At 43.2% G+C, this 25,969-nt stretch overlaps 1 protein-coding gene across 1 annotated transcript in view; it reads left to right on the forward strand.

Annotated features, from left to right (window-relative positions):
• Positions 1 to 612: 612 nt before the first annotated feature.
• The window catches only part of gpc5a (glypican 5a), a 126,466-nt gene continuing 101,109 nt past the window's right edge, over positions 613 to 25,969 (forward strand). Inside the window, exons 1-2 of the mRNA XM_070964692.1 lie at positions 613 to 763; positions 4,284 to 4,445. Coding sequence (XP_070820793.1) covers positions 613 to 763; positions 4,284 to 4,445 — 313 coding nt within the window. The remainder of the gene's footprint in view (positions 764 to 4,283; positions 4,446 to 25,969) is intronic.

Genomic DNA, 25,969 nt, shown 5'->3' on the forward strand with positions numbered 1-25,969 from the left:
CATAACCTCTTATTTGTAGGATTAAGTGTCCTAGTAGGCTAGCAGTAGTCATTACACAAGAATGTAATTAAGGTAAAAGTTTTCCAATTTAGTATTTAAGGCTGTCAGATGTGATTTTACTTGGGTTTAATTTTGCATGACACCTTTATGGATTAGCCTTTAATAAGTCCCTGTAAAACCCACGATGCTATCCTTTTTTAAGATAATGATTAAAAAAACATACTGTGAAGTGGCTTCCTTTATCTCCGCAGCCTGCACAGCTGTCTTAGGTTGAAGCTGGGCGCAGACCACTAGGTGGCGCTGTCCGGCTTCAGCTCGGCTGCACATCCATCCGCTGACTGCAGGTAACGTTACGGTACCGCCTCTGCTGGCGCTCCAACCAACTTGGACAACATGCCGCTTTCAGGCAGAGTCGCACCGCAGCCGCTTTCCCTCAGTGTCTGGATTTAAATGATCCTCTGCAGCGTTTCCTTGACCTAAACTCAAACGCCACATGATCGACGCCAAATCCTGAAACCTGAAATGTGGACGAGGCTCACCTGAGCGGACTAGAGGTTCAGAAGAAACCTTAACTTCCAGACATTTTTTTTAATAACCCGGGATTTTATTAAAATGTCTGTGCAGTGGACGAACTACTTTTTCTTCCTGGCGTGCTGCTCTGGATTCGGGTTTGGAAGCGCGAACAGATGCGACGAAGTGCGAAAAGTTTTCCAACTCCGGCAAATTGGACCAAATCAATTATTGCCTCTAGGTCCCAGAACAGGTATGTTTGAGTTAATCCCAGTCCAGACTGAGCATTAGTGTGTGCTACTGTGTGACTTTTAGTTAAATTCCTATAAACCAGCCAGTCCTTCTGCATCATTTCTACGTTTTCCTCGTTTACATCTTCATAGCAACCAAACAATCAACAAGCCATCTGCTGACTGACAGAAATATGCTCGAGATGTTCCTCAACACAATATTACCTCCCTGCAGAGCTCATTAGCCGCTCTGTAGCTTTTAACCTGTCATTTTCTGGCTTCTTGAAGTACAAAACACACCTTTTAAACACATTTTTAGAGGCGTGTGTGCATTTATGATAATGATACAGGCAGCAGACTAGGAGAGCTTTGAGCTGTTTAAATGGCATCTTTTTACGTGACCTTAAAAATCTAGATATTTAGGGGAAATACTGCATGTGTCTTGAATGAATGCAAGAATAAATCTTACAAAAGTCATAGACCTACTACTCTAGTTAAGCGTCAGCACTGCAGTAGGCTGTCAGCATCATAATAAATATTATTGGATATTTCAAATACATTTTCAAACACTTCACATTGGGAGATGCATCATAAACAGCATCACTCATTGATTTCTTCACCGTGTTACCAGCTTTCCTTTGCTAATATAAAATGTGCTGTTTTAATCCTATGAAATTAGGAACTAAAGCTCCAGAGATTACTTGTTGATTGTGATGGGGGAAAAAAAGGAAAAGAAACCCCAAACTCTGCTCCTTCCAGCTGACTACAGCAGATAAGTGGCTTGCGGGGATAAACAGGAATTATTTTGTGTAAAGTTAGGTAAACTAGGCTTCACTTAACTTTCTGTGCACCACCCATAATGTAATTCCACATGATACTCGTGCACAAGATTTGGGGGGAATTATGGGTGTGGATACTTCATGTGGGCTGTCATTGACTGCACGGCTTGCTGCTGCTGCTGCTGCTGCCCTGCGCTCCTCTTGGAAAAGTAAATCTTAATGGTGCTGACTGCCATCCTGCCACTAACTGCTCCCTATAAACTTCGCCACCCCTTTCCTCTCCTTTTCACTGCCGTGAGGAAACCGATTCAATTGACAGAAAACCCTCAAATGCCCCCTAAACCTCTAAATAACCCTTGTAATGCCATCGCTGCTCCTTCCCCTGAAATGAGCCTGTGTGGATTTGCATCTCTGTGCTGTTTCTTTGCAGAATTTCAACCTGAAAAGTGCTTTCTCTCAGATAAACTGTGTGCAGCGGGTTTCTCGTGCAGTTTAAGTGATGATAAGCTCCTGATTCAGTGGCTGCTCGCCCTGTAAAAACACTTGCTACTGTTTATAAGTGCACCTCCGCTGACCTCTCCGGCAGCCTCACGCAGCTAAAAGGTCTTCAAGTCCAAATGCATCGTGGCATTGGAAAGATGTTAATCGTTTCCTTGATGGTTTCAGATTAATGTAGTGAAATACATTAGATAAGGCTGTGGGAGATAGCAGGATGTGGAGTCGATCATAGAGCATGATTTTAGAACTTATCTATAATTGAGTGTGGGCTTGAGAAAAATAACCTCCAGAAATTCCAGGAATCCGAGAGAGTGAGAGACGTTTCCATGTGATGAGAAGTGCCAAATAGCCCTCCAGTTTAGGTCAGAACGCAGCAAGTCAGAAGTCTGACACCTCGTCCAAACAAAGCTGCTGTCTGTGGTGTTGGAAGTGGAAATAGTTCTGGGAAGCATTTAAAAAAAAAGGCAAGACCTGGGGCGCTTTCAGGTTTTCTTATCTGGGAGAGTTTGAATTCCTCCACGTGTGCCGTCGCCTGCTCTGCTCCCTCCTCACACGGGGAGCTGATAGCGTCTCTGGCAACAGCCCTGCATGCTCTGCCCAGGCATGTCGGGGAGGCTTTTTTGCAGAGTTTTGGGTCGCTTTTAAGATGTTTTGATTGTCCCGTATGTGTGCAGATTGCTTACATTTGCTCATAGTGGAAAACCTGAGACACATCGCTTGGTGATGCGATAACGCTTTGACTCAGATCTTCTCCTGGGATCGAGGTGTTTTGGTTTTCTCGCTCCACGAAAGCATTTTTTAACTTGTGCGCTGAAACTTATATTTTAGGCAGGTGCGCTACCATTACTGTTTCTCTCCAGACATAAGGTCTGATTTGGCCCGACAGATGTTTGAGCACGGTGGGCACAGTGAGATTTTGAGAAGGGAGTAAGCCAGTTAGGGGACCTTGTACCATGCTGCATGTTGCCTGGGGCCCACGATTCAGTTTCAACTTTGACCCTCCATGGGACAAAGTTTGGGGACTGCTGCTCTGGCGCCACCAACAGGTTGACTTTGAATGAAATGACTCACTGCTGTGAAATTTGGTGATCGCCTGATGTTTTGTAAAAAACCACCAGCGTGTCAAAATTTGAATTTGTCCAATGCTTTGGTTGATGATCAAACTATGAAACTAATGACATCGGCCTCATTGATACTTTGTGTTGAGTGTTAATTTGCAAATATTAGCACACAAAACTCAGAATGCAGCGATCACTATACTTGCTAAACATTAGCATGTTAGCATGGCTGTAGTCTTGTTCTCTTGCTGATGAATGCTGCTAAAGGAAGAAAAGCTGCGTCAGTTTGGACAGTTGGCAGTTTATCACACAGATAATACAGATGATAGTCAGAGTCACTCACTTATTCATCCCTTCTGGCGGCTTAGGGTGTCAAATCCACCTTCTTTGGAATGTTTGAAGGAAAGTGGAGCACCTTAAAGAGAGCATGCAAATGCTCAGCCCCAGTTTTTGCCTCTCATGTGTTAGCATTGCATTCGAGTCACAGAGGAAAGCAATCCTTCCTCTGAAGCATAAATACCTGGAGATGTCTGAAAAAAGCAGGAGGTCATGTAAAGAATGTGTACCTGTTTTAAGAAAGAAAAAAAAAACATTAAAAACATTTTAAACCCATTTTCCAAGTCACCTGATTGCATCTGTTTTCTCATCCAAACTGCGATGTTAGCTGTAGATGATATAACCTACGTCTTTACTTAGTGAATACAAGGTAAAACAAAAACTTTATTATCAGTTATATTTGATTATATTGATGTTACTTTCTATTATTTAATATTTTCTAGTAATGTTGTGCATTAATATAGCGTTTGTTGATCCAAAAGAGCAAATGCATGTATATTTTTCATTTCTGGCTAACTGGATTTGGAAATACAGTTGAAGATGGAGAAACAGGTCACCCGGATAGTCAGAAGGGTCTTTGGAGGTTCTGAAAACAGAGCTAAGTGTTCTAAAAGACCGTCTGGGGTTTTCAAACGATGGTGGGTATTTATTTTAGAGAAACAAATGCTTATCTCTGTGACTGGAATGTGATGGGTATTACGTGAGAGGCACAAACTGGGGCTGTCAAATTCCACACAGAAATGACAAAAATGGAGTCTTTCTTACTGTAAGTCCAACACGGAGCCACCAGGCATCTTAGTTTTTTCCAATTTTAATCCAGACTCCTCTCCATAATGTTTAAAATCCCAACATTTAATCTCAATGGCTCTCAGGTACGGACCTTCAGGTGTGCACGTCCAAGAACCTGACGTGCTGCACCAAGAAGATGGAGGAGAAGTACCAGGTGGCGGCCCGGAGAGACATCCAGAACCTTCTCCAGACCTCCAGCTCCAGCCTCAAGTTTCTCATCTCGCGCAATGTTGCTGCTTTTCAAGGTAAGAGTTAACAATTTGCGTGTGTGGGCATCGCTGTTAAACTTCATAGACGCGTGCCGAGAAGAGTGCGCTGATGTTTACACAGATAATTGTGTGTGTGTAGATGTTTGTGTGTATTTCCCAGTTGCAGTATACATTTAGGAGTTAGGGTTTGTGTGGGTGTTGCAAAAACAGTGCATGAGTCAGAGCGTGTGTGTGTGTGCATGCAGTGAGGCTCCACATCAGACCAAACAGAGCTGGGTCTGTCCTCCTTCCAGATCTACCACTACACTCTGATCTTGAGATTAGATAGGCTGGCTGTTCCTGCAGGAGACCCAGGAGGAGGCTGTCTGTCAGGGATGTGTACTGGGGCTTTTACTAATAGCCTTTCTTCCTGTTAAAGCTGTCCTGCTATACTGTATCCTGATAAGAAACCCAAATCCTCATCTTTACTGTACTGGAATGCAGCGATCCCATCGTAAACAGGCTGCTGTCCATCCCCACATTTGCTTTCAACCTCTTTCTCTCAGTGTTTTCCATTTCTCTCCGTCCTGTCACTCAGCACTGACTGACAGTTGACTTACAACTTGCCTCTGTCTGTGTGTTCTCCTTGCCCAGAGTGGGATGTTTCTCCCACTCTAGCTGATAGCTGTCATATGACGGCTGAAATGGGTGGGCAACAAATACAGAGCTTATGACTTGAATGTGCAGACATATCATTAGGCCAATTCCCTTTAACGATGCCTCTCGGTTTAAAGACGTGCTGTTATCCTCCTCCTAACTCGAATGATTTATAGGAGAGTCGCGCATGATCACAGTGTTTTCGCTGCGGTTTGCAGGGGCAATGCCCGTTTTTTGTCGTCAGATGTTTGACTCAGGCTCTGAAGTTTAGCTAAAATACTCAGCATTTATGATAATGTTTATGAATCATGCCGCCTCTAAAATACTGTTAGCTTAGAGAAGTTGCAAACGGTCTTATGAAAGTTGTCAGAGTGTGTGTGTTTTTAAGGCAGATGTTACTGGAGTAAGGAATATTTTGAGTATTTTGTTGGAGACTATTTCCAGCAGTGGGTTGAAACAGTGCTCTAATGAGCGGGACAGGGTATGTGTCATTGACTCAAATGAAGGAACATGTTGGTCAGTGCAGTAATGTGGCTCACTGATGTGTTTTTAATAGTTTTTGGAAACAATAGAGGACTCTGGCACAGAAAACCGGTAAGCTAAATCCGCCTTAGCTACACAGACAGTAATTTTTAGTTGGATTAATTCATTGTTAGTTCTTCTTGACGGGAATTGCACCAGTGATAGTCTAGGAGCTGCTAGGTTTGTCAGAAAAGGCTGCAGGAGCTGGGAGCTGTTAAAAAAACCCTCACATAATGAGCAGCGCTCACATGGTTTCATATGAAGAATGGCAGCCAGTTCACGCTCCTGCCAAACCAAACAGAGTTCCCTGTCAACATCGGCTCACGTCAGTCAACAAACATTGACGACTGCTTCCAACATCCAGGCTGGATAATCCAAGTGGCAACAGACGCTCAGCAATTTAAGTCTCGTATTGGAGTCAAAGCAGCTGCATAACTGCTGTGAATATTACATTAAGTCATTATGTCATGTTCCCAAGGTGTCTTTGTGATTTATTTAATCACCGTCCAAAGTAGGACTGCAGCTATGTGTTATTTTCATTACTGATTAAACTAGTGGTCATGTTCTGGATGTCCTTAATGATTTAATGGTCTCTAAAATTTAGTGTAAGTAAACTGGCCCTAAAAAGCCAGCAAACATTCACATTTGAGTAGCAGGAAGCAGAGCGAATACCACGTTTGGTATTTTTGCTTGAAAAATGACTTTTACAATTAAAGAAACATGCTGCATTCAGTTTTATTTTGACTGGCTAATGATTTAAAGACGTCCTGTGGAGGTTTCTTGTAAACAGACAAAATTTATGTTTACATTTGGTTTCTCAGTTTAAAAAAGGGACACATAGTGTGTATCCATGAAGTCTAACAGTTTTTTAACAGTTTAAGTCCCGAGTTGTTTACCACCATGTTTATTTGTTGGCTTGCGTCTTCTTCGCTGATTTTGTCGGTGCATTACTTTGTTTGTTGCTGGGTTACTACCACCTGCTGTTGATCAGGGGACTAGCATGTGAAACACATTCGTTTGTGTGCGCGATGCAAGCGAAACAGGGACCCGCTCTGCTCCGTAGCTCTATTAGTGGTCAAAAACTCCACAGGACAGCTTTAGCTGAATAATCCTTTGGCCCGTAATCCAAATGGATCTTCCATTGAAAGTTTTCAGTCAGATTGCTCATTGGTCCATCATTACAACATAATTGGTAAAAAGTGGTTTATGTTAATCAATTAATCTGCGCATGAAAAACTGAAGTATTCTTCTCCACCTGTTCAGCAGTGTTTGTCTTCCTGTTGAAGTAAATCTGTGCTGATGAAAGCGGATACTCGTTCAAATATTGATGCAGACTTTTCGACTCACAGTCAACGATATGTTTACACACACACACGAACCATACACACACAGGCAGAGAGAGAGAGCCACCCACGTGGCATTGTTCTGCTTGGCCGTAGAGGTTTTAAGATCCTTTGTCACATGGAGAAAACACACTGGCACCATATGTATGGGAAGCACAGAGGGACAGAAATGTCTGGCAGGTTTTTAGCTCTTAACAGAGTCGAGGGGTAGAAAGAGCTATTTTACTGTTCATGTGCGGGCGTAAAAGAAACACAAGTCAAGCATTTAATCCATTTTCCTGACTAGGCAGCATTCAATTATGGTAAATTAATACAAGTGAATGCTTTGTTATTCATCTTGTGTGACTGCGAGGTTGTTTTCAGATTAAAATGGAAATGAAAACAGAAGTGGAAAAAGGCCAGCAACTTTTACAGATCATCTTGAAATTCAAATAAAATTTTACATCCTGCTTCACCACAGAACACTTGTGCGGAATACGAGATGGAAATAGACAGGAGGTGGGTGGGTTGGGGTTTTGCAGAAAAACAAGTCCCTTCGTTTTAGTCTCCAAATGATTGGCAGCCTGTACTGTAATTTGAGAGACAACAGAGAACAAGCAGAGAGTGTAATGCATTACAACCACAGACAGGAAGAAGGATGAGTTAAAAGGGGGCAGGCTAATGTGGTCATTTGTTTTGTGCAAAGCCTTCAATTAGGCATCTTTATGTGATGTGGCTGAAGGGAGAGGGGGGATGAAGAAATTAGAGGAATGCAGATGGATAACAGTCTGAAACACTCAGGAGACACTGAGAAATTACACCAACCAATAAAATGCTATTTAAAGTGTTTCTGTCCAGGGGGGCTTGATGCTCATATTTTTGGGCTTGTAATGGGCCACAGTTAAAAAAGAAATGTTCAAGGGCATCTTTTATGGAGAAAAAGCGCTCATACTTTAACATAATGAGTAACACAAATAAATGAAAACAAGCGCCAGAGCTGTTAATTATGAGTAGAGCATCAAAGCACAGCTTATCCCACAGTAATGGTTCATTACAGCTTTTTCTTTTCTTCAGAGGAATGTCCTCAAATGAACCTGACCACTGCCTTTCAAGTCATTTCACAGCCAAAAGATAGCTGGGCAACTGGTGAGGGGAAAAATAGAAAGAAGAAAGACGGAGCCGATGGCATGCTGTCAAGCAGACGTCCTTTGCGTCTTCCTGCACGTCACTTTCTTCTCCCCTCCTGCTCCTGATCTGTCAGTAAGTCTCTCAGGATTGCATGTTTTCCTTCACCCGTTGTGGGGTTCCTGCACGTCGTCCACACAATGCACAAATATGCAGCCTGCTGAGCGGGGCTTCAGGGGAGAGTCTTTTTCATCTAGCGCAGGTTTTTCTTACATCCATGGCAACCAACCTGTGCAATCCCAGCGCCCCGTGAGGCTGGAGTCAAATAAAACCCAGGAACCCACTATGAATCAGCTGTTAAATGCCTGAGAGCGTGTCTGAGGAGGCGCATTCAAATCATAGCAAAACGGTCTGAGATCAGCAGATCAAAGGAATGCCTCGTCTGGGACAGGATTTGAGGAACTCTTTGGAAAGTAGTGTGCTGACTGCAAATAGTACAGTCAGTGTCCTTCCTTTTGTGGTGCAGAAAACGAAGGATTTTGTCATAACTTGGTCCCAGTCAGTCATGGTCCAACTGAGCCTATAAAAATATAAACTAGTAGTTTTGAACGTTTTGGCTTGTGACCCCCCTCAGAAGAATAGTTTGTTATTTTGAGAAATAGAATTTCTTGCAGGGCCTTAGATGAGAAGAGCGAAACCACTCTCACATCTGTCAGCAGCCATTTCCTTTAGCTTAGCATTAAGACTGGAAACAGCTAACATGACTCTGTCCACAGGTCACAAAATTCAGCCTAAAACTCTAAACAACAAGCAATTTTTGAGAAAATGAGACGATGGGAGGATAGATACCACTGTCATATCAGTTTGTTAAGCAGTGAGCTAGTGTGTGAAGGTGATTAGCCTAGGTTAGTATAAAGACTGAAAGCGTGGAGGAACAGCTATCCTGGCTCAGATCCTCCTATCATCACATCACTCATTCACACACTATCTCACTGGTTTAATCTATGCAGAAATGGAAAACCTGCTGCGGCTGTGGCTTTGCGGGGAGTTGCGTGCTATAAATATTTCTGGCTGTGCGCACTGACCTTATTTAAAGAGAATTTATTAGACAACCAGCAGAGGCTCCAACCCAGCTGCTGTCATTTCACATTTCAGTTTGTTTACATGAGACACGATGGGTCAATTAGTGACATTTTGACGTGTTGGTAGATGGATTTTTTAATCTTTGGACAGAGCCAGGCTAGCTGTTTTCCTCTGATTCCAGTCTTTATGCTAAGATAAGATAACCATCTCCTGGCTATCTCCAAATCCATGCATGCGCAGACTTTAAAGTGTTTTCTATCTTTTCTCCTCTTGATAAGAACACAAAATAGTGCATTTCTATAGGAAGTAATTCTTACTTGTGCTGTATATTTCATGGTTAATCTGAAGGCAGAGCATTAGTCAGTATGTCACAAGAATACACGTTGTTTTAAAATCCCATAATTCACCTTAAAGCTTCTACCAATATTACATGACCTCTTGATGAGCAAGTAGAGACCGGCAGTTGTAAATCTAATGCTACTGTTCCTTGAATGTCTGTGGCATGACGCTGCTGTGGTCATTAACACTCTGCGGCTTGTGGGCTTCCTCACAGTCAGTGTCTCATTTTGGTTTCCAGCCTGGGAAGAAAAAACAATGCTAGTCAACATGAGACACAGGAATCCAGCAGACGCAGTTAGTCAGCCTTTGCTTTTTTTATTTGCCTGCGTATAATTGTGAGCTACTGTTTTGTCAGGCACACAAATGGCGCTGATGAATGTGAGATCTAACAGCCAGGACAGAGTCAGGACCCAGTGCTGGTTTCGTTGAAGTGGAAAGCTCGTCTGTTGTTCTCATTACTTGCTATTTGCAGTCATAAATGCTAATTGCGTTTCTGTTTACCAGCTTTGAAAGGATCCACTGCCCATCTTTTACTCTTTGAATTGAAAAAGGGACATAGTTGAGTGGCAGTGGCCCCACAGCTTGACTGAGTGGAGACCACAATCAGCCATCAAATTAGAACAACTCACACTGTGCCAAACGAGGAGGTCTCGGTCGGGGGGGGGGGGGGGGCGAGTAAAGTTGTTTTGATTGCTGCTGATTAGACAGATGATGTTTTAAAGGTTTGTGCAGCAGAGTTTCCATTTCAGTGCATAAATCCTGGTTGTGTTAAGTCCAGTAAAGTAAGCGCTCAGCCAGCTAACGCCCATAATGTCACCACAACATCCTGGGTTTGAATCCCATAAAAGAATATTTTTGATTTGATTGAAGAGTCAGAAAAGTAAGAAAGACATCATGCAACAGACAGTCAGCAACTTCAACTCTGACCCTCAAGCACACTGCCGTCTGAGGCACATTACAACACTGGGACAAGTTTTATGTGTGACAAGTTTGGCTCCTGAGAGTTCATTTTGTGCTGCCCAGTAATGTATCGCTGTAGAGGCCATGCTACTCCTTACACCCAACGTGGTTTGAACACAACAGCTGACACCACTACTGAGCTCCTGCTACTAGTGAAAAACATGAAAACACTCAAAACACATCTTATATTGATTATCAAAGGCTCAGTTAAAGCCAAAATCCACAGTGGGTTTTGTTAAATCCTTATTTATCTGTTCTGCAAGTGGGTGAGACACTGAGGACAGTGCAATGATCGCGGTTGGAGATGCTCTCGTTGAGATCAGGTTTGTTTGGTCTATAGTGGCAGTATCATCTAGATGCATCACTATGAGAAATGGGACGCTGTGTAAAACATTAATAAAGCAGAACTTGCCCATTCTTTTTGATATATACTCAATTGAAAACAGTACAAAGACAATATATTTAATGTGTCACCTGATCAGCTTCATCGATTTTTGTAAATATATGCTTATTCTTAAGTTGATGCAGCAACATGTTTCAAACAAGTTGGGACAGGAGCAACTTAAGACTGGAAAAGATGTGAAATACTCTAAAACACCTGTTTCAAAGGTAAACAGGTTCACTGGTAACAGGCTCAGTCGTTCACAAGCAGGGATGGAGCGAGGTTCACCACTTTGTGAACACATGATTGTATGAAGGATATTACAACATGTCAGCAAACACGGTTCATTTGTAAATCGTTGCATTCTGTTTTTATGTGTTTCACGGAGCATCGCAACATCTGTGGAATCAGCTCTGTAGCTGCTTCAGAAATCTGAATTTTGCATAAACACACTTTGTTTACATTAATATTCCAGTGTGATCACCGGGCCGCTCTCCAGGGGATTTAGTGCAAAAAGTTGTTCTAAAAGCGGTGCTGCAGCAGCCACCACACTTACCTAACTGCTCCTTTGCATTCCACATTTCTCCAAGAATTTCAAGTTCAAAACTGTAATTTCTTACCAAGGACAGATATTGTGCTGTGACCAGCCCTGCATCACTGACTACAGTAACACAGTGTTCTCTTCCAGTAAACTTTCTATGTTGGTCACAAATTGGCCGCTCGCCTCAGTCAGGGGAAAATATGCAGCTTTTTATAGGACTCTGCATTTTAGGATCTTTTGTCTTGAAAATGAACATTCCTTATGTTAAATGTCCCCCAAGAAACACCAGGCTGTCTCATACAGAGGCTGCTTTTTGTCTTATCTTGTCAAAAGTTATGTTACTGGTTATGAAAAAAAGACTTGATGCTACAAATACGAGTTTTACATTATGATTTGGAGTCAGCAGCTTTGCAGACACACAGTTGTGAAACAATACAAGTAGTTTCTGTCTGTAAAATGACTGGAGGTTATCCACAGAATAGGCGTGTGACTGTATGAAGATGTAACCCTAACCCTAACCCATGCGCCCTCATCCAAACCTAACCTAACCCTAACCCTTGGTTGGTCACTTGGTCCACCACTTTAGTCCAGACTATAATATCTCACCAACTATGATGGATTGCTTTGAGATTTAATACAGACATGCATGATGCTCTGAGGATGAATCTGGCTGACTTTGGTGACACTCTGACATTTCCTCTAGCACCACCAGCAGGTCAAAACTTTATCTATCCTGTGAAATATACATAAAATTTTGCACTGATATTTATGGCCCCTAGATGAGGAACCACCGTGGATCCCAGGACTTTTCCTCCTGCTTTGACAGTCAGCACAGACATTCCTGTCCTCCTTGGGATAGATGGAAACGACTTTGCTCATCCCATAGGATTTCATCGAGTGCCATCATCACATCAATATTTCAATTCATCCTGTACTTTGTTTTATGACAAAATACCTGCAAAACTACATTCCAGTAAACCTGATTAACAAATGTTAGCATACTACCATGCTAGGGTCACCATGGTAAGCATGATACCTGGTAAACATCAGCATTTTAGCATGTTTATTGTGAGCATGTTAGCATGCTGATGTTCCATTAGCATGGCTGTGGACACCAGCATACCATTAGTCCCTCCACAAAAAATGAGTGCATCTTATCTGTGCTTCTTGTTTGTGTGGGAAAGTTTGAATTCCAACAGTAAGCCGCCATGCAGGCCTGTGTGATATGTGGTAAATACTTGCATAAATTGAATATATTGACTGGTGGTTGGATTGGTTTGAAGATTTCAGTGGTTGATTCTCACAGCTGGCCTTCAAATCCTCTCTAACCTGCTCTCTGCTCCCTTGTGTGGGACCTTTCATTTATCAGACTCTTTGTCCACCGGGTCTACAGCCGTGCCGTCTTTGTTGTCAGTGTGAGAGTGTGCATGCGTGCATCTGTTGGTGTGTGTGTGTGTGTGTGTGTGTGTGTGTGTGTGTGTCTGTCCCAACCATTGCAGGGGCCTCTCCTCGAGACGTCCACAGAATTTGGGCTTGGCTTTGTGATTCAAGGCTGGACAGTTGATCCAGGGGAGGACAGAGGGTGAAAAAGAATGCGAAGAAGAAGAATGAGCGACTGACGGAGAGAAAGTTGGGAGGATGCCAGATTCTATTGAAAGTCTTTGCATAGCGTTTGAAGTCAGAGGATGAGGATTTAGAGGGAAGCAGGATTATTCAGAGTCAATACCCCTCAACAATCCAGGCGTTTGGGCTGCTGCAAAGAAACAACGTAGTCTGACCGACCACGGCTGTTCTTCCCCTCCATCTCCTATTGCAGCTCCTGTGTCAGACGTGCTGGTTAGCGTAGCGCTTCTCTAATCTTGTTACCGTTCTCTGTACTTACAGGAATTGTTCGACATTTTGTGGAATATTCACATTTGTTTTCTGGCAGAGAGTTAGATTGTACTGGACTGGAAACAGAGGGAAACAACTAGGCTTTGGCAAAGGTAGCAAAAAAAGCCTACTAGCACTTAGCGTATTAATGCAACTAGCATATTTTTTGTCTGGAAGCTGTGACCTGCTGGAGTCTCTGCTGGTTGCCCAGCCAAGAAATAGTCTGGCACAAAGCCACAAAACAGTTTTTTAGTTTGCTTTTTGTATGGATTAACCGATCAAGATTTAATGGGTTAATTAGTGAGCTTTGGAGGTGCTGCTAGGTGAATTTTGTTACCTTACACAGAACCAGGTTAGCTGTTTCCAGCCTTTAAGCTAAGCTAACTGTCTGCTGGCTGTAGCTTTATATCTACCAGACGAACATGAGGGTGGTGTCCAGCTCTCTGCCACAGAGCGAATAACTGTATTTCCTAAAATGTTTCACAATGTCCTTGACGTGAACGTGTTTCTTTGCTGAAGCATGTTGCTGAGCTCTCGTTCTTCTCTTTCACGTTGTGTTTTTAATTTAATTTGAACTTTGGTGTGCAAATGGCAGTTTTTTATTGTCTTATTCCATAAGTAACTTTTTATTACCCAACATCCCCATCTTTTGTTTCCCGAGAAACCCTCGAGAGCTTTTATAGTGTCAGACGTGGAGCTAATTGCTGACTCTCCATCATTCTGCCTGTGTGTGTGTGTGTGTGTGTGTGTGTGTGTGTGTGCTCAGTTTACTGTTGCTCAGGAGATCCAGTTCAGTTGACACACCTCTTCAAATCCTGAAGCACTGCTGTGTCCCAGAGGTGAACTTCAGCAGTCACTTGCACTGCCAACAGGAATACACACGGATGTCTTCTGTCTTACATTTTGTCTCTTTTGCACACACACACACACACACACACACACACACACACACACACACACACACACACACACACACACACACACTGAACTGTAGCCACTCACTGCATGGAGATGAGCCCTAAAAATACACACACTAGTCAGCACTTTACATTGTTTGTCTCCTGTGTGCCCGTTTGAAATGGAGATTTATGGCTTCTGGCTGTTGTCTTAGGGCCATTTTCTAGATTAGATGATACAGCACACTGCTGCTAAACAGGAACCGTATCTTTATGACAGATTTACACAGTTTTTATTTCCTTTTAGAGATTTCCATAGCATTGAGCTGCGTGGAGACCAGCGAGGTAACATTCCAGCGTGATGTTTGTGCAGCAGAGCTGACTTATTTACAGCTGTTAGCAGCGTAGAGCGAGACTGATCTGACACTCAGGACTTTCCACACAAACCATGTTACTTTGATTTGGTGGTATGTTAAGTAAATGGTTCAGGGCCATAATAGGCTCTTTTTCTGGAAGGAGACCTCAAGTGAAACCAAATCATTCTTTAAATAATTTAGATGTCCAGACGCAAAGGAAGGCTGCGCTCTGGTACATCAGGACATTCGACAGGGAAAAATGACAATATAACTGATACCAAGAGGAAACTGCTCACCACGAACACACTGCAGTCTTTATGAAAACATCAGTGCGTTGGCATGTTTTTCAGGATTGTGCTTCTCTGTTTCACTATAGTTGTTTGGAGAGGAGAAATCACTTCTTCTGTCAGTCTGACGGAAGTATTTCCTGAGTAAGGAAGGAGTCTCCAGGGATTAGTCTGTAGTCGTCCGGCCGATGAAATACTAAACATGGCAACACTCAGCAACACATCAAGCCCACTGTCTGCTCCTGCTCTCCCCTCTTCTTCTCTTCCGCCCTCATCCTCTCCTTCTCCCCTACATGGCAGATATAATGGCATAATTGTGCTGCTTATCACTCGTATCCTGACATGAGTGACAAATGAATGTTGTTTTTACTGCTGGGAGACCAGCGTCTGATGGCCGCTTCAGAATCGCTGGACTCCCAGGGGTTAAAGGTACAATTTTAGCATCACTTCAGTTTTTGTTCATCTTTTTACTTTCATAGTGATGTGACAGTTTTTACGAGCACATGCCGCTCTGTAGCATACTTTTAGATAAGCTTCGTCAGTCCTCTCAGGCTGGTTCAGAACTGCTTTTAAACTCCAGAAACTCCAGTAAAGCGGCTTTATTTGGCTTTTATTTTGTCATTAAACAGTAGATATCAGAGGCTTTCAAGACACAACATGACAGGTGTGGACACAAATGTCAATTATTAAGGTTAGAAACAGATAAGAAGAAAATGTGAAAAGATGAATGATGCAGAAAATCAAATGGCAACAATTAGAAGATATTCATTAATCATTTGTTTAAGTCCATTCTCAAGTTTTTTTCTGGTCTCAGCTCCTCAAATATGAGGATTTCCTGCGTTTCTGTGATCGATGTCACTGTAAACTGAAGATCTTTGGGTTTTGGACTGTTGATAGAACAAAATGAGAAATTGTGAAATGCATTTCTTTCTCTATTTTCAAACATTAAATTGATCAATCAAAAAACTAACGGAGGGGTTAATCCATGATGTCAGTTATTGTCAGCCCTAAAATCAATGACACGTGCAACGTCATGCAAACAGCAGAGAGGCTGCTGTGTTTACTCCACACAATTAACTAGACTAATAGTTGGGATATACAAATGTTTATCCTGGGTTTTACACACTGAATGAAAATGGTAGATAAAGTCACCCCTCTCAGATCTCTATTAAGATGTAAATCTGTGGCTGTGATGGAGAATCCAGAGAATCTGAATAACTTTAAGTCATTTCACAGTAGCAGAGGCAACATATTCTGTGTTTTCCTCCTTTTACCTCTTACCAAACCAGAGCTGAGCAGAACAATATTCAATTTTCCACTGAAACCTCTCATTACTCATAACCCCTGTATGAGCTGCGACAGAGAGGCTGTAATGGATGCCCTGGTGTAACTTCACTGCTGTCACTTTAACGAGCTTGCTTTGCAGGAATGCTTCGTGCCACTCTGCATTCATGCATGTCGCACTCTTGATCAGGGTTATTCTGACTAAGCTAATCAATAAGCTAATGGCTCCTCTTTTGTAGGCCAGTCAACGAGGTGAAATTACACAGCTTTCCACTTTCAGACCCTTGAACCTAATGTTCCATATCATCTTTTCATAAATCTAATGTAATTATCCAGTTCAGCAGAGTGATCACTAGCATGCTGTGTGTGTTTGGCCCTGTTGGCTCCTTCGCCGGCACTGAACAGCTCCCACAGGCCAGCCACAGGAAACCCTCAACAGCCTCACACAGAGCCACCTTTGAAAGCTAATGAAAGCTTTATTATGATATTATTATTTTCACTCTGCCTCTTAAAACTGTGGCAGCTCTCTAAAAGGTGCTAAACCTGACCTGTGTGTGCGTGCATGTATGAACGGATGTTTGACCTACACATATGAGACACACACACACACATACATACACACACACACACACACACACACACACACACACACACACACACACACACACACACACACACACACACACACACACACACACACACACACACTATCCTACAAGAAGTGCTTGTGCCCCATTTTATTAACCCCCTCTGCTTCTTTTCCTGAATGGCATATTAAAGGCTATGTTCACAGCGGAGCTCTGTGCTCTTTGAAGTGTTCAAGAGCTGCAACAGATCCTCAAATATTGACTTTTAAGCCTCGTGGAGGAAAGAGAGAGGAGCGGAGAGAGAAAGAGAGGGAGAAGAGGTGCACGGATGGACAGACAGGCAGGCAGGCAGACAGACAGACAGGCAGACAGGCAGACAGACAGGCAGGCAGGCAGGCAGGCAGACAGACAGGCAGGCAGGCAGGCAGGCAGGCAGGCAGACAGACAGGCAGGCAGGCAGGCAGGCAGGCAGGCAGGCAGGCAGGCAGACAGGCAGGCAGGCAGGCAGGCAGGCAGGCAGACAGACAGACAGACAGACAGACAGACAGACAGACAGGCAGGAAGGCAGACAGTGGCTTTTGCTGTAGTTCAGGTGGGTGCTGTCAGATTTCCGACTGGGACTGAATTTACTCAGGCTAAATATGTGTTTGCCAGCTGTTAATGTATGTAGGGAGGAGCGTGTTTATTGATGTGGAGGAGGAAGTACACAGAGATAAGGGCTGATGGTAAGCTGAGCCTGACTACAGGCAAAATAGATTAAAATGACTTACGGTCTTAATGTACCTCTCCTCTCCTCTCCTCTCCTCTCCTCTCCTCTCCTCTCCTCTCCTCTCCTCTCCTCTCCTCTCCTCTCTTTTCTTTTCCTTTACTTTCTTTACCTCTGCCTGTTTTCTTTCCTCTCATTCCCTACCATTCTTCCCTTCATGCCGTCTTCCCTTTCTCCTCCTTTCTCCTCTCTGTGCTCCCTTCTTTTCCTTCCCTCTCCTCTCCCTGTCTTATGTCCTCTCCTTTCCTTTCTGCCCCCTCCTCTCCTTTTATTTTTTCCTTTCCTTAGAAAGAAAGAAAGAAAGAAAGAAAGAAAGAAAGAGCTCTCCTTTCTTTCTTTCTTTCTTTCTTTCTTTCTTTCTTTCTTTCTTTCTTTCTTTCTTTCTTTCTTTCTTTCTTTCTTTCTTTCTTTCTTTCTTTTGCTCCTCCTCTCCTCTCCTCTCCTCTCCTCTCCTCTCCTCTCCTCTCCTCTCCTCTCCTCTCCTCTCCTCTCCTCTCCTGTTGGTTTTAGCTAAATAATTCACATTTCACTGCCCTTCGTCCTTCTCTGAGAAACCCTGCGCCAGAACACGCTTCTGTAACACCTCTGAGCAGGCGACTGTTTTCACTTTTAAAACAATGCCCCCTTTATGGGAACTGAAGACGGAAGGAAAAAGAAAACATCCCAGGGCTTTTTTAACTTTTCTCAGGAGCCTTTTTCCTCTGCCATCTGAAGGTCATGGTCAGTCTTGGCTGCTGGCAGAACGATAATCCAAAAGGCGACACCATATGTGTTTCTCCCCCTCCTCATGCAAACATGCTCGCACATGCCCTAACACACACAAACACACACATACATAAAAGGCCCAGTTTCACTCTGTGGTTTGTCTATGAATCAGAGCAGGCAGGTACTCTGAGCTCACTCACGCACACTGAATAACACTTCACCACAATCTCCTGCTAAATCGAGGCAGTCTGCCGGGTTGTGTGCATGTTTGTTTGTGTGTACAATGACGCTGTCTTGATGCAAGGCCTGATTTATTTGTCTTATCTTTTCTTGTCACGCTCGCTTCATGCATTCATCTGCCTTCCGAGCAGCCAGCGCGCTTGTCTTGTGTGTATCCAGGTATGGTTGACAGACACTTCCTCCCCTCAAACCCTGGAAAGCTCTGTGTTGTGTTGTGTTGTGTTGTGTTGTGTTGTGTTGTGTGATAACAGCTCACAAATGAACATGCTTGACGTGCATGTGAAAATTTGTCATGCCCAAAAAGCTAAAATAAGATTTTTAAAACTCTTATCAAGACCCTGACAGAGCTGCATTCAGTGGGTTTTGGTGAATAAGTGCTTTAACAGTGTAAACCTGTACTTCTGCCTCTTGCAGAGATTATAGGAAGGTTTATTTTTACGTTCTATATCCAGCAGTTTAAGAGTCTGTGAGTTTGTTAACATAACTCAGTCAGACCAGACCAGCTTCCAGCCTGAGTGGAAGGCGTGTCAGGTATTAAAATATTCCTAATTTACTACTAGGAAAATCTAGCATACATTTTGAAGAATGGTGATTTATGTAGAGGCAAAATGAAAGTAAATTCTTGAAGTTTAGGTCATCACAGAAACTTGAAGGACATAATCCTGTAGAAGTGCATGCACCTAATTATATCCATCTATAATTCCTGATTTATTTCCTATTTCCATGAAGTTTCCCAGAAAGAACTATGCAATTTTGGTGGGAATTTGAGGGAAGACGAAGACAGTGTTCAGTTTGTACACCTCTAATTTATCTGTTAAGTAAGGGATAATGCCCTTCGAGGTAGGAAAACTATAAAAATGATGTTCTGAGTTACCAACTAGCGTTTGAGCCAGCGCAATAATTTAGAACAATCAGGCTATTTGACCGGAACTTTTTTTATAGGTGTCCTACAACGCTTTATAACGGACACCCTGCAGCCAATCAGAATCGAGTATTCATGCAGACCATAATATAAGTCCAGTTAATTGCAAGCATAACCTAGAGATTCACAATATGAAGAATACTGAGGAACATTCATTTAGTTTAAAGTGTGAAATTCGTATTTACCTTATAATTAGTGCAAAATTACAAAATAGTTTCTGGAAAGTGGCGCAGCAGGTAGTGCTCGTGCCTCACAGCAAGAAGGTCGCCGGTTCGAGTTTGCATGTTCTTCCTGTGCATGAGTGGGTTCTCTCCAGGTACTCCGGCTTCCTCTCACAAACATGCTCATTAGGTTAATTGATGACTCTAAAAATTGCCCCTAGGTGTGAGTGTGAGTGTGAATGGTGTGTGTTTGTGCCCTGCGATCGACTGGCGACCGGTCCAGGCCCGTTGACAGCTGGGATAGGCTCCAGCCCCCCCTGCAACCCCGAAAGGGATAGTCGGTATAGAAAATGGATGGATGGATAGTTTCTGGAAAACAAGAACGTTTGTTGTGCTGCACTGTATTGGAAGACGCTTGCATCATCTGTTGCTCTATCTTACATCTTTTTGAGCCTTACAGATATCAGTGTTGGAGCATTTAATTTTTTTTTTTTTAGTAACTGCAAACATTTGTACAGAAAGCATTGTCATCAAACTCCATCCTGGAACAACAAAGCGTGCGGGTGCTCTTTCATCCTCTAATATCCCACAATGAAGACATAGTTTTGTGTTGACTGTACTGTCTGTGCCACCCTGCAAGTCATTGACTTTCATTGCGTGTCTTTTGCTCTGGGATGAGCTGAACCCACAGAGCCACTGACTCATCCTCTCTAGATGGAGAATGGCCTTTTCTGCAGCCTATCAGATGTCACTGGGCTCCTCTGTTGTGGTCACAGCCATTCAGAGAGGATGAATCACATTAATAAAAGCCATCTTTGCGTTGCTCAACAGCTCAGCTGAGGTCGGCTGGTGGCATTTGAGTGCTTGGAAACCTGGAAACACGGGAGGCTTCAAACAAAGTCGCTGATATTGAGGCGATCTGTTAACACACTGCACTGCAGTATATAGTGCCTCCACTGTATCAGCCATGCATCTGCTTACTCTTTGAATGTGTGAGAGGGAGCAGGAGCTTTTGGTGTTTTTAAAATCATCTTCAGGTACAAAGACTCATCTTATCTCTCATCCCGCTGACTGATTCTTCTCTTCAATGACAAGTCCATGAATACACACACAGTGAGCAGTAAGCACAGGCTGGTTGATGCAGTGTATTAACAATACCTTCACAAATGCCTGTTAAGCAGTTACATGTAATACAGCAAAGCCAGTGTGATTTGTAAACCACATTCAATGGCCTTGTCTCTTTGTTGTACTCACTTGCTCACTATTTTATATTTTCCATCACAGGGGGTAAATTATTCTCACCGCCCTCACACAAGGTGCCACTTACACAAAATCTATCTTGACCTTGTTATTAAAAAGCAGTTTTCTGTTTCAACATGTTGTGCTTCGTCCCACATTTTGCAGTTTGTAGGTGTTCAGCTGACACCCAGAGCAAATCAGGGTGACAGGCAGTGATAGAGGAGGAGACGGTTGCACGCATGTTCTGCATTTAATCAGTCCAATCAGTGAGTAACATGCTCTGGTATTTGAGCGTAAACAGGTGATATGAGTATATGGGAATGTGTGACAATCTGCCATCGGGACTGTTTTTGTGTTTTATGTCATCATTTTAAAATTCTCATATATTAATACTGCACCTCAAGGTTTTACCAAAATGCAAGGTGAAAATCTGGATCCTGTGGTTGTTTTTGGAGATGGTGGACAGAAGTTGGAGGGAGCATTAAACACATTTTTGGTCGGCTTGAACAGGCGGGTCTTGTTTTTCCCTGATCCAGTTTCCTGTGTAATAAAATGAAGAATGTCTCCCTCCGCTGGTGAAAGCAGCACTCTGCATTTTCTTACCAGTCCACATCCTCAACCGGCTGAGCCTGCGTGTGTTTGTGCTAATTTTACCATGTATTATAGTTCACATGGTGATTAATAATTGTCTTATATCTCCATGTGACGTGTGATCTGCTGACTTTATGTCACTGTTGCCTCTCAAACCAGATGCAGAGGAGCACACACACACAGAGGGAGATGGCGTAATGAAGTGAAATAAAATATTTTTTTCTAGTTTAGTGCCAACTGCCAGAAGCCCTGACCTTAAGTGTAACTCATCTCTCGGTTTGCTACCCCTGTCACAGATAACCAGATCATCCTACATTAAAGAAAATGAGAAGTGCAGCAATTATAGGAGAAAGGAATAAAATGGGATCAAATTTAAAAGCCTTTTAGACATGGAGAAAAGCTCAGCCACTGAGGAATTTAACTGAAGGAGCTTTGTCATTGGTATATAATAGCCAATATATCTGGATGATGGCCAGCAATACCCAAGCTTTCAAGCATTAATTGTTCATGTATCATGTTCATTTAACATGCCAGCAGGCAAAGGAGAAACCTGCGCAGGTTGATGGGTGGCATGTTGTAATGGCTCTAAATGATGCAGAAGACTTAAAGTTCTGCATTATTTCCTTAATTTCTGCAACATTTGTCAGAAATGGATACCATCCAAACCGGTTATATGTTCCTAACATCAAAACGGAATATGCTGAAATACGTTTTCAGAGTGTGAAGATAAATCCTACATGCATGCTAATTGGTTTAAGATCGTTTCTTCTGTTCATATGCTAAGATATGGAATAAAATCCCATATCACATTAGAAATACTCCTCCTTTTTGCTGTTCAAGCATTTATTCTTCTGAATCAAAAGTGGAACTGTCAACTGAATCCTTCAACAACCAGCCCCTGATCCCACTCCCTGAAATTCTTTGTAACCAGTCTTTGTATATGTTTAATTTCATTTTTTTGCTCTTTTCTATCAAATTCTGAATGCTTTTTATGATGTGTGCACTTCTGAAAATAGACGGGTTTTTCAGACGTCATATATGCAGAATGTTTTGTTGAACAGTCTTTTCGTTTTGCTGCTTTATTGTTGTTTGTCTTCACTGTGTGGACCAGCAGCGGCTCAATAAGAATTCCAGACATTTCGTTAGAGAACATTATCAAGTACACACACACTCACACACTCTCCACCGCCTCAACTCTTCACCTCGGATAAGTGTGATACCCGCCATGTGTCCAGCTGCTAGTTCACTGAAGCAGACCAGACCCTCAGTAACAGTGTAAGAAGCCACTCCACAGCATGAGAGTGTTTTCTATCATGCTGGCTCAGCCTCTTCTTGATGTTCCTCCCGCTGCCAGTAATGCAAACATGTCTGCTCTCCTCTTATCAGCCTGGCTATTGACACCCAGGACACACACAGGCAAACCAGGCACATTGTGGCATCCTCATTAGGACTGTTTTTAACAGACAGCGTCCTCTTTAAAGTCTTCAGAATGTTCTTGTATTTATAGAAGGATTTAGATTATTATAAGAAATATAAAGAATGTGTGCACAATGGTGCAGCAGGTAGTGCGCGTGCCTCACAGCAACAAGGTCGCTGGTTCGATTCCCGAGTCGGGCCTTTCTGTGTGAAGTTTGCATGTTCTTCCTGTGCATGCGTGGGTTCTCTCCGGGCACTCCGGCTTGCTCCCACAGACCAAAAACATGCTCATTAGGTTAATTGGTGACCCCCTAGGTGTGAGTGTGAGTGTGAATGGTTGTATGTTTGTGCCCTGTGATCGACTGGCGACCAGTCCAGGGTGTACCCCGCCTCTCGCCCGTTGACGGCTGGGATAGGCTCCAGCCCCCCCCCGCAACCCCAAAAGGGATAGGCGTTATAGAAAATGGATGGATGGATGGATAAAGAATGTGTAAATCATGGCATGGAAGTCAGGTCCAGTCTCCTTTACGCTCCATTTTTGGTCTCTACCAGCTTCTAATTGAAATATCTGGCTTGTCAGCTGCTAAATGCTCCACTGTGCTCACCAGCTAGTTGCTAACTGTGTTTGTCTGCTGCTCGGATGCAGTTAGCACACGGTGTGTTTATTAAAGCTTTTTAACTGAAAACAGCTGCCCGAAAGCAAGGTTGATGAGAGAAGTGAGAGTGAACCAAAACATTGAAGGTGCAAGCAGTAAATTTGCAGAGGGTTTGTCAGTAAGAGCGACCGATTTCCTGTAACGCTGTCATTTTAAAATAAAGAATATTATTCACAGCTTTAACATTTTTGGCCTCTTTCAGAGTGTCACATCGGCTTGAATAATTCAGCCTCAAAGAAGAAAAAGACACACCTTCTTCTCCTCCTCCTTCTAACTCTGCTGCATTGATCCCTCTCTTTCCCCCTTTTTCCTCTCCTTGTGTTATCTCTGTCCTCAGGCTTACCCAGAGGCCTGGCCGCTGGTCTAGGCCTCCGAGTGAGAGATGCCGCTTTGCACTCTCTCTTTGGTGAAAAATAATGCCATTAAAAGTGCCTGGACAGCTACCAACTTCTTTGTGGGTGTTCCTCCGATTCGGCAGACTACTTTAGACTGTTCAGCTTATTATCCATTCTTTTTTAAGTTGGCCTTTAGGGATCTATAACAGGAAAATTGCTAAATGACTTGATGGCAAGATGCATGTCCTACTGCTGAGAAAGAGTAAACACAAACTTTGTTTACCGCACAGATATTCGTTATGTGATTTGACAGGTGGGATTCATTAACTTCAAAATCTACTCTGCAACACCCCCCCACTCCCCAAAGCATGTGCTGTAATCCCTGTGGGACCCTTCATAACTCAGCTTCATACACCTGGCGGCTGTAATAATCTCTAGCTGTACTCTGTCTGCTCGTCTGTGAGCCTGTTTTCTGTCTCTGTCATTCACGCAGTCGCACACAGACGCAGGATCTGCACTTTCACAGCTGCCCCTCTTGTCTTTGCCATCCTTTACACATTCTCTCTCTGTTTTTCATGCCGCTCACTGACCAGAGTGCTTGCTGTGTAGGAGGTGCAGCTTCTTTTCACACGTCTTTGAGTCTTGTTGGACCCGTCACGTCCATGCGGGATCATTGAAGACCTGCGATCCGATTCAGATCCCGCTGCCTCTGGATTTAACGCTGTCCGCTTGAGACGGCGAGCCCGCAGGCAAGTCAGGCCCCCTCTCTGTTCCCCCTCGCAGTCGCCCTCTCCAGGGGGCTTTCGGTCAATCTTTCCATGTCGGTGCATATTGTACAGCAGTCGACTTTCTAAGCCCTCTTCACACTGGTTGCCCCCCTCAGGCTCTCAGCTCCAGGCCTTCACCCCGACTATTGGCTCACAACCCATGACAAGCACATGATGTGAGAGTGGCCATGGCTCAGGTATTAGCCGAGACAAACAGTGGAAAAATAAAGGGATAAGTGGTGAGCTGGCGAAGCATTCGCGCTGAGGTTATTCCCTCTTGTCTGGCTAAACATGTCGAGCTCGCTCATCAGATTCTTCCGTCATGTTTCAAAGAAATCACACTGCAATATGTAATACTGTAATATGTTATTCCTCTGTTGTAAAAATAGAATTCGATTAATTTAAAAACATTTAAGTAATTAATGAAACATGACATATATGCACCATCTAATTCACTGGATTGGTGTCATTGCTGATACCGACCTTATTCAACGGATTCAATGAAGAATTTCATTGCTGGCTTCACTGTATTTGTTACAGTCTCAGTAGAGTCTCTGCTCTGCTCCTCGCTAAGCTGAGCTAGGCTAACTGTCTCCAAGCTCCAACTTTAGATTTAACAGACGAGCATTCCCAAAATGTCCAACTCTTTCTTTAACTGCACTTCACTCTGCATTTTGCACTGACCTCAGTGGAAACAAGTTTTTATTTCTGTCCTCAAATTTTTTTGGCACACCTGGACGTTTTTTTCCCCTGACGCGAATGCTGGACGGCATAATCCGACATTATCTGTGCACTTTCCCAAATAACCGCTCCTGTAACACACACATGGAAACACACTGGTAAGCAGAACTAAATACTGCTTGCAGCGCCGGGTACTCTGCTGTGACAGACAAAAGAGCAACAGCGTGATCTGCTTTAGCCTCCTGATGCAGCGGCCCGAGCATTAGAGTCCTTCAGACAGAAATGTTTTCTGGAGTGGAGCTTCGCAGAATTTGCTTGACATTTACTTTCATGGTGATAAAAAATTCATGAGCGGGAGAATCATGTGCTGAGGATAGTGAGTACATGTTTTTAGGCTAAAAGTGGGCATCTTAGCAGCTAAAGCACGGGGGCAGACATGATGCCAAGTGCATGTTTTATAATTGGTTATTTGGAGGAATTCATCTATGAGGATATTTTCAATCCCTCCTGTCTCTCTTAACCTTTCTTCTCCCTCATTTCAATCTCTTTACCTCTGCCTCTCTCCCATCTCTGTTTTATCCACTTGTTCTCACCCTCAGAACTCCCATGGCATAAGGAGTCTTTCCCTCCTTGCACTGTCACCACTCATGCTGCTTTGGTAGAAGTGGTTGGTTTATTAAAACACTATATATAGCCTGCTGTTGCTCTGTTCATATTATATCGCTTCTATTATATTGCTTCCCTGAAGCTCGACAAGGCCACTGTATTGAATACTGCCCTGTTCATATGACAGCACGGGAGTTTCAGCCTTGTGTCACCAGGTAGAAAATATTTAGGCCTTCAATTTTCTGTCAGCAAGGCAAACTTAACGTTGAAGGAAGATCAAGAT

Source organism: Chaetodon trifascialis, chromosome 1 (assembly GCF_039877785.1).
Source record: "Chaetodon trifascialis isolate fChaTrf1 chromosome 1, fChaTrf1.hap1, whole genome shotgun sequence".
Classification (NCBI taxonomy): Eukaryota; Metazoa; Chordata; class Actinopteri; order Chaetodontiformes; family Chaetodontidae; genus Chaetodon; species Chaetodon trifascialis.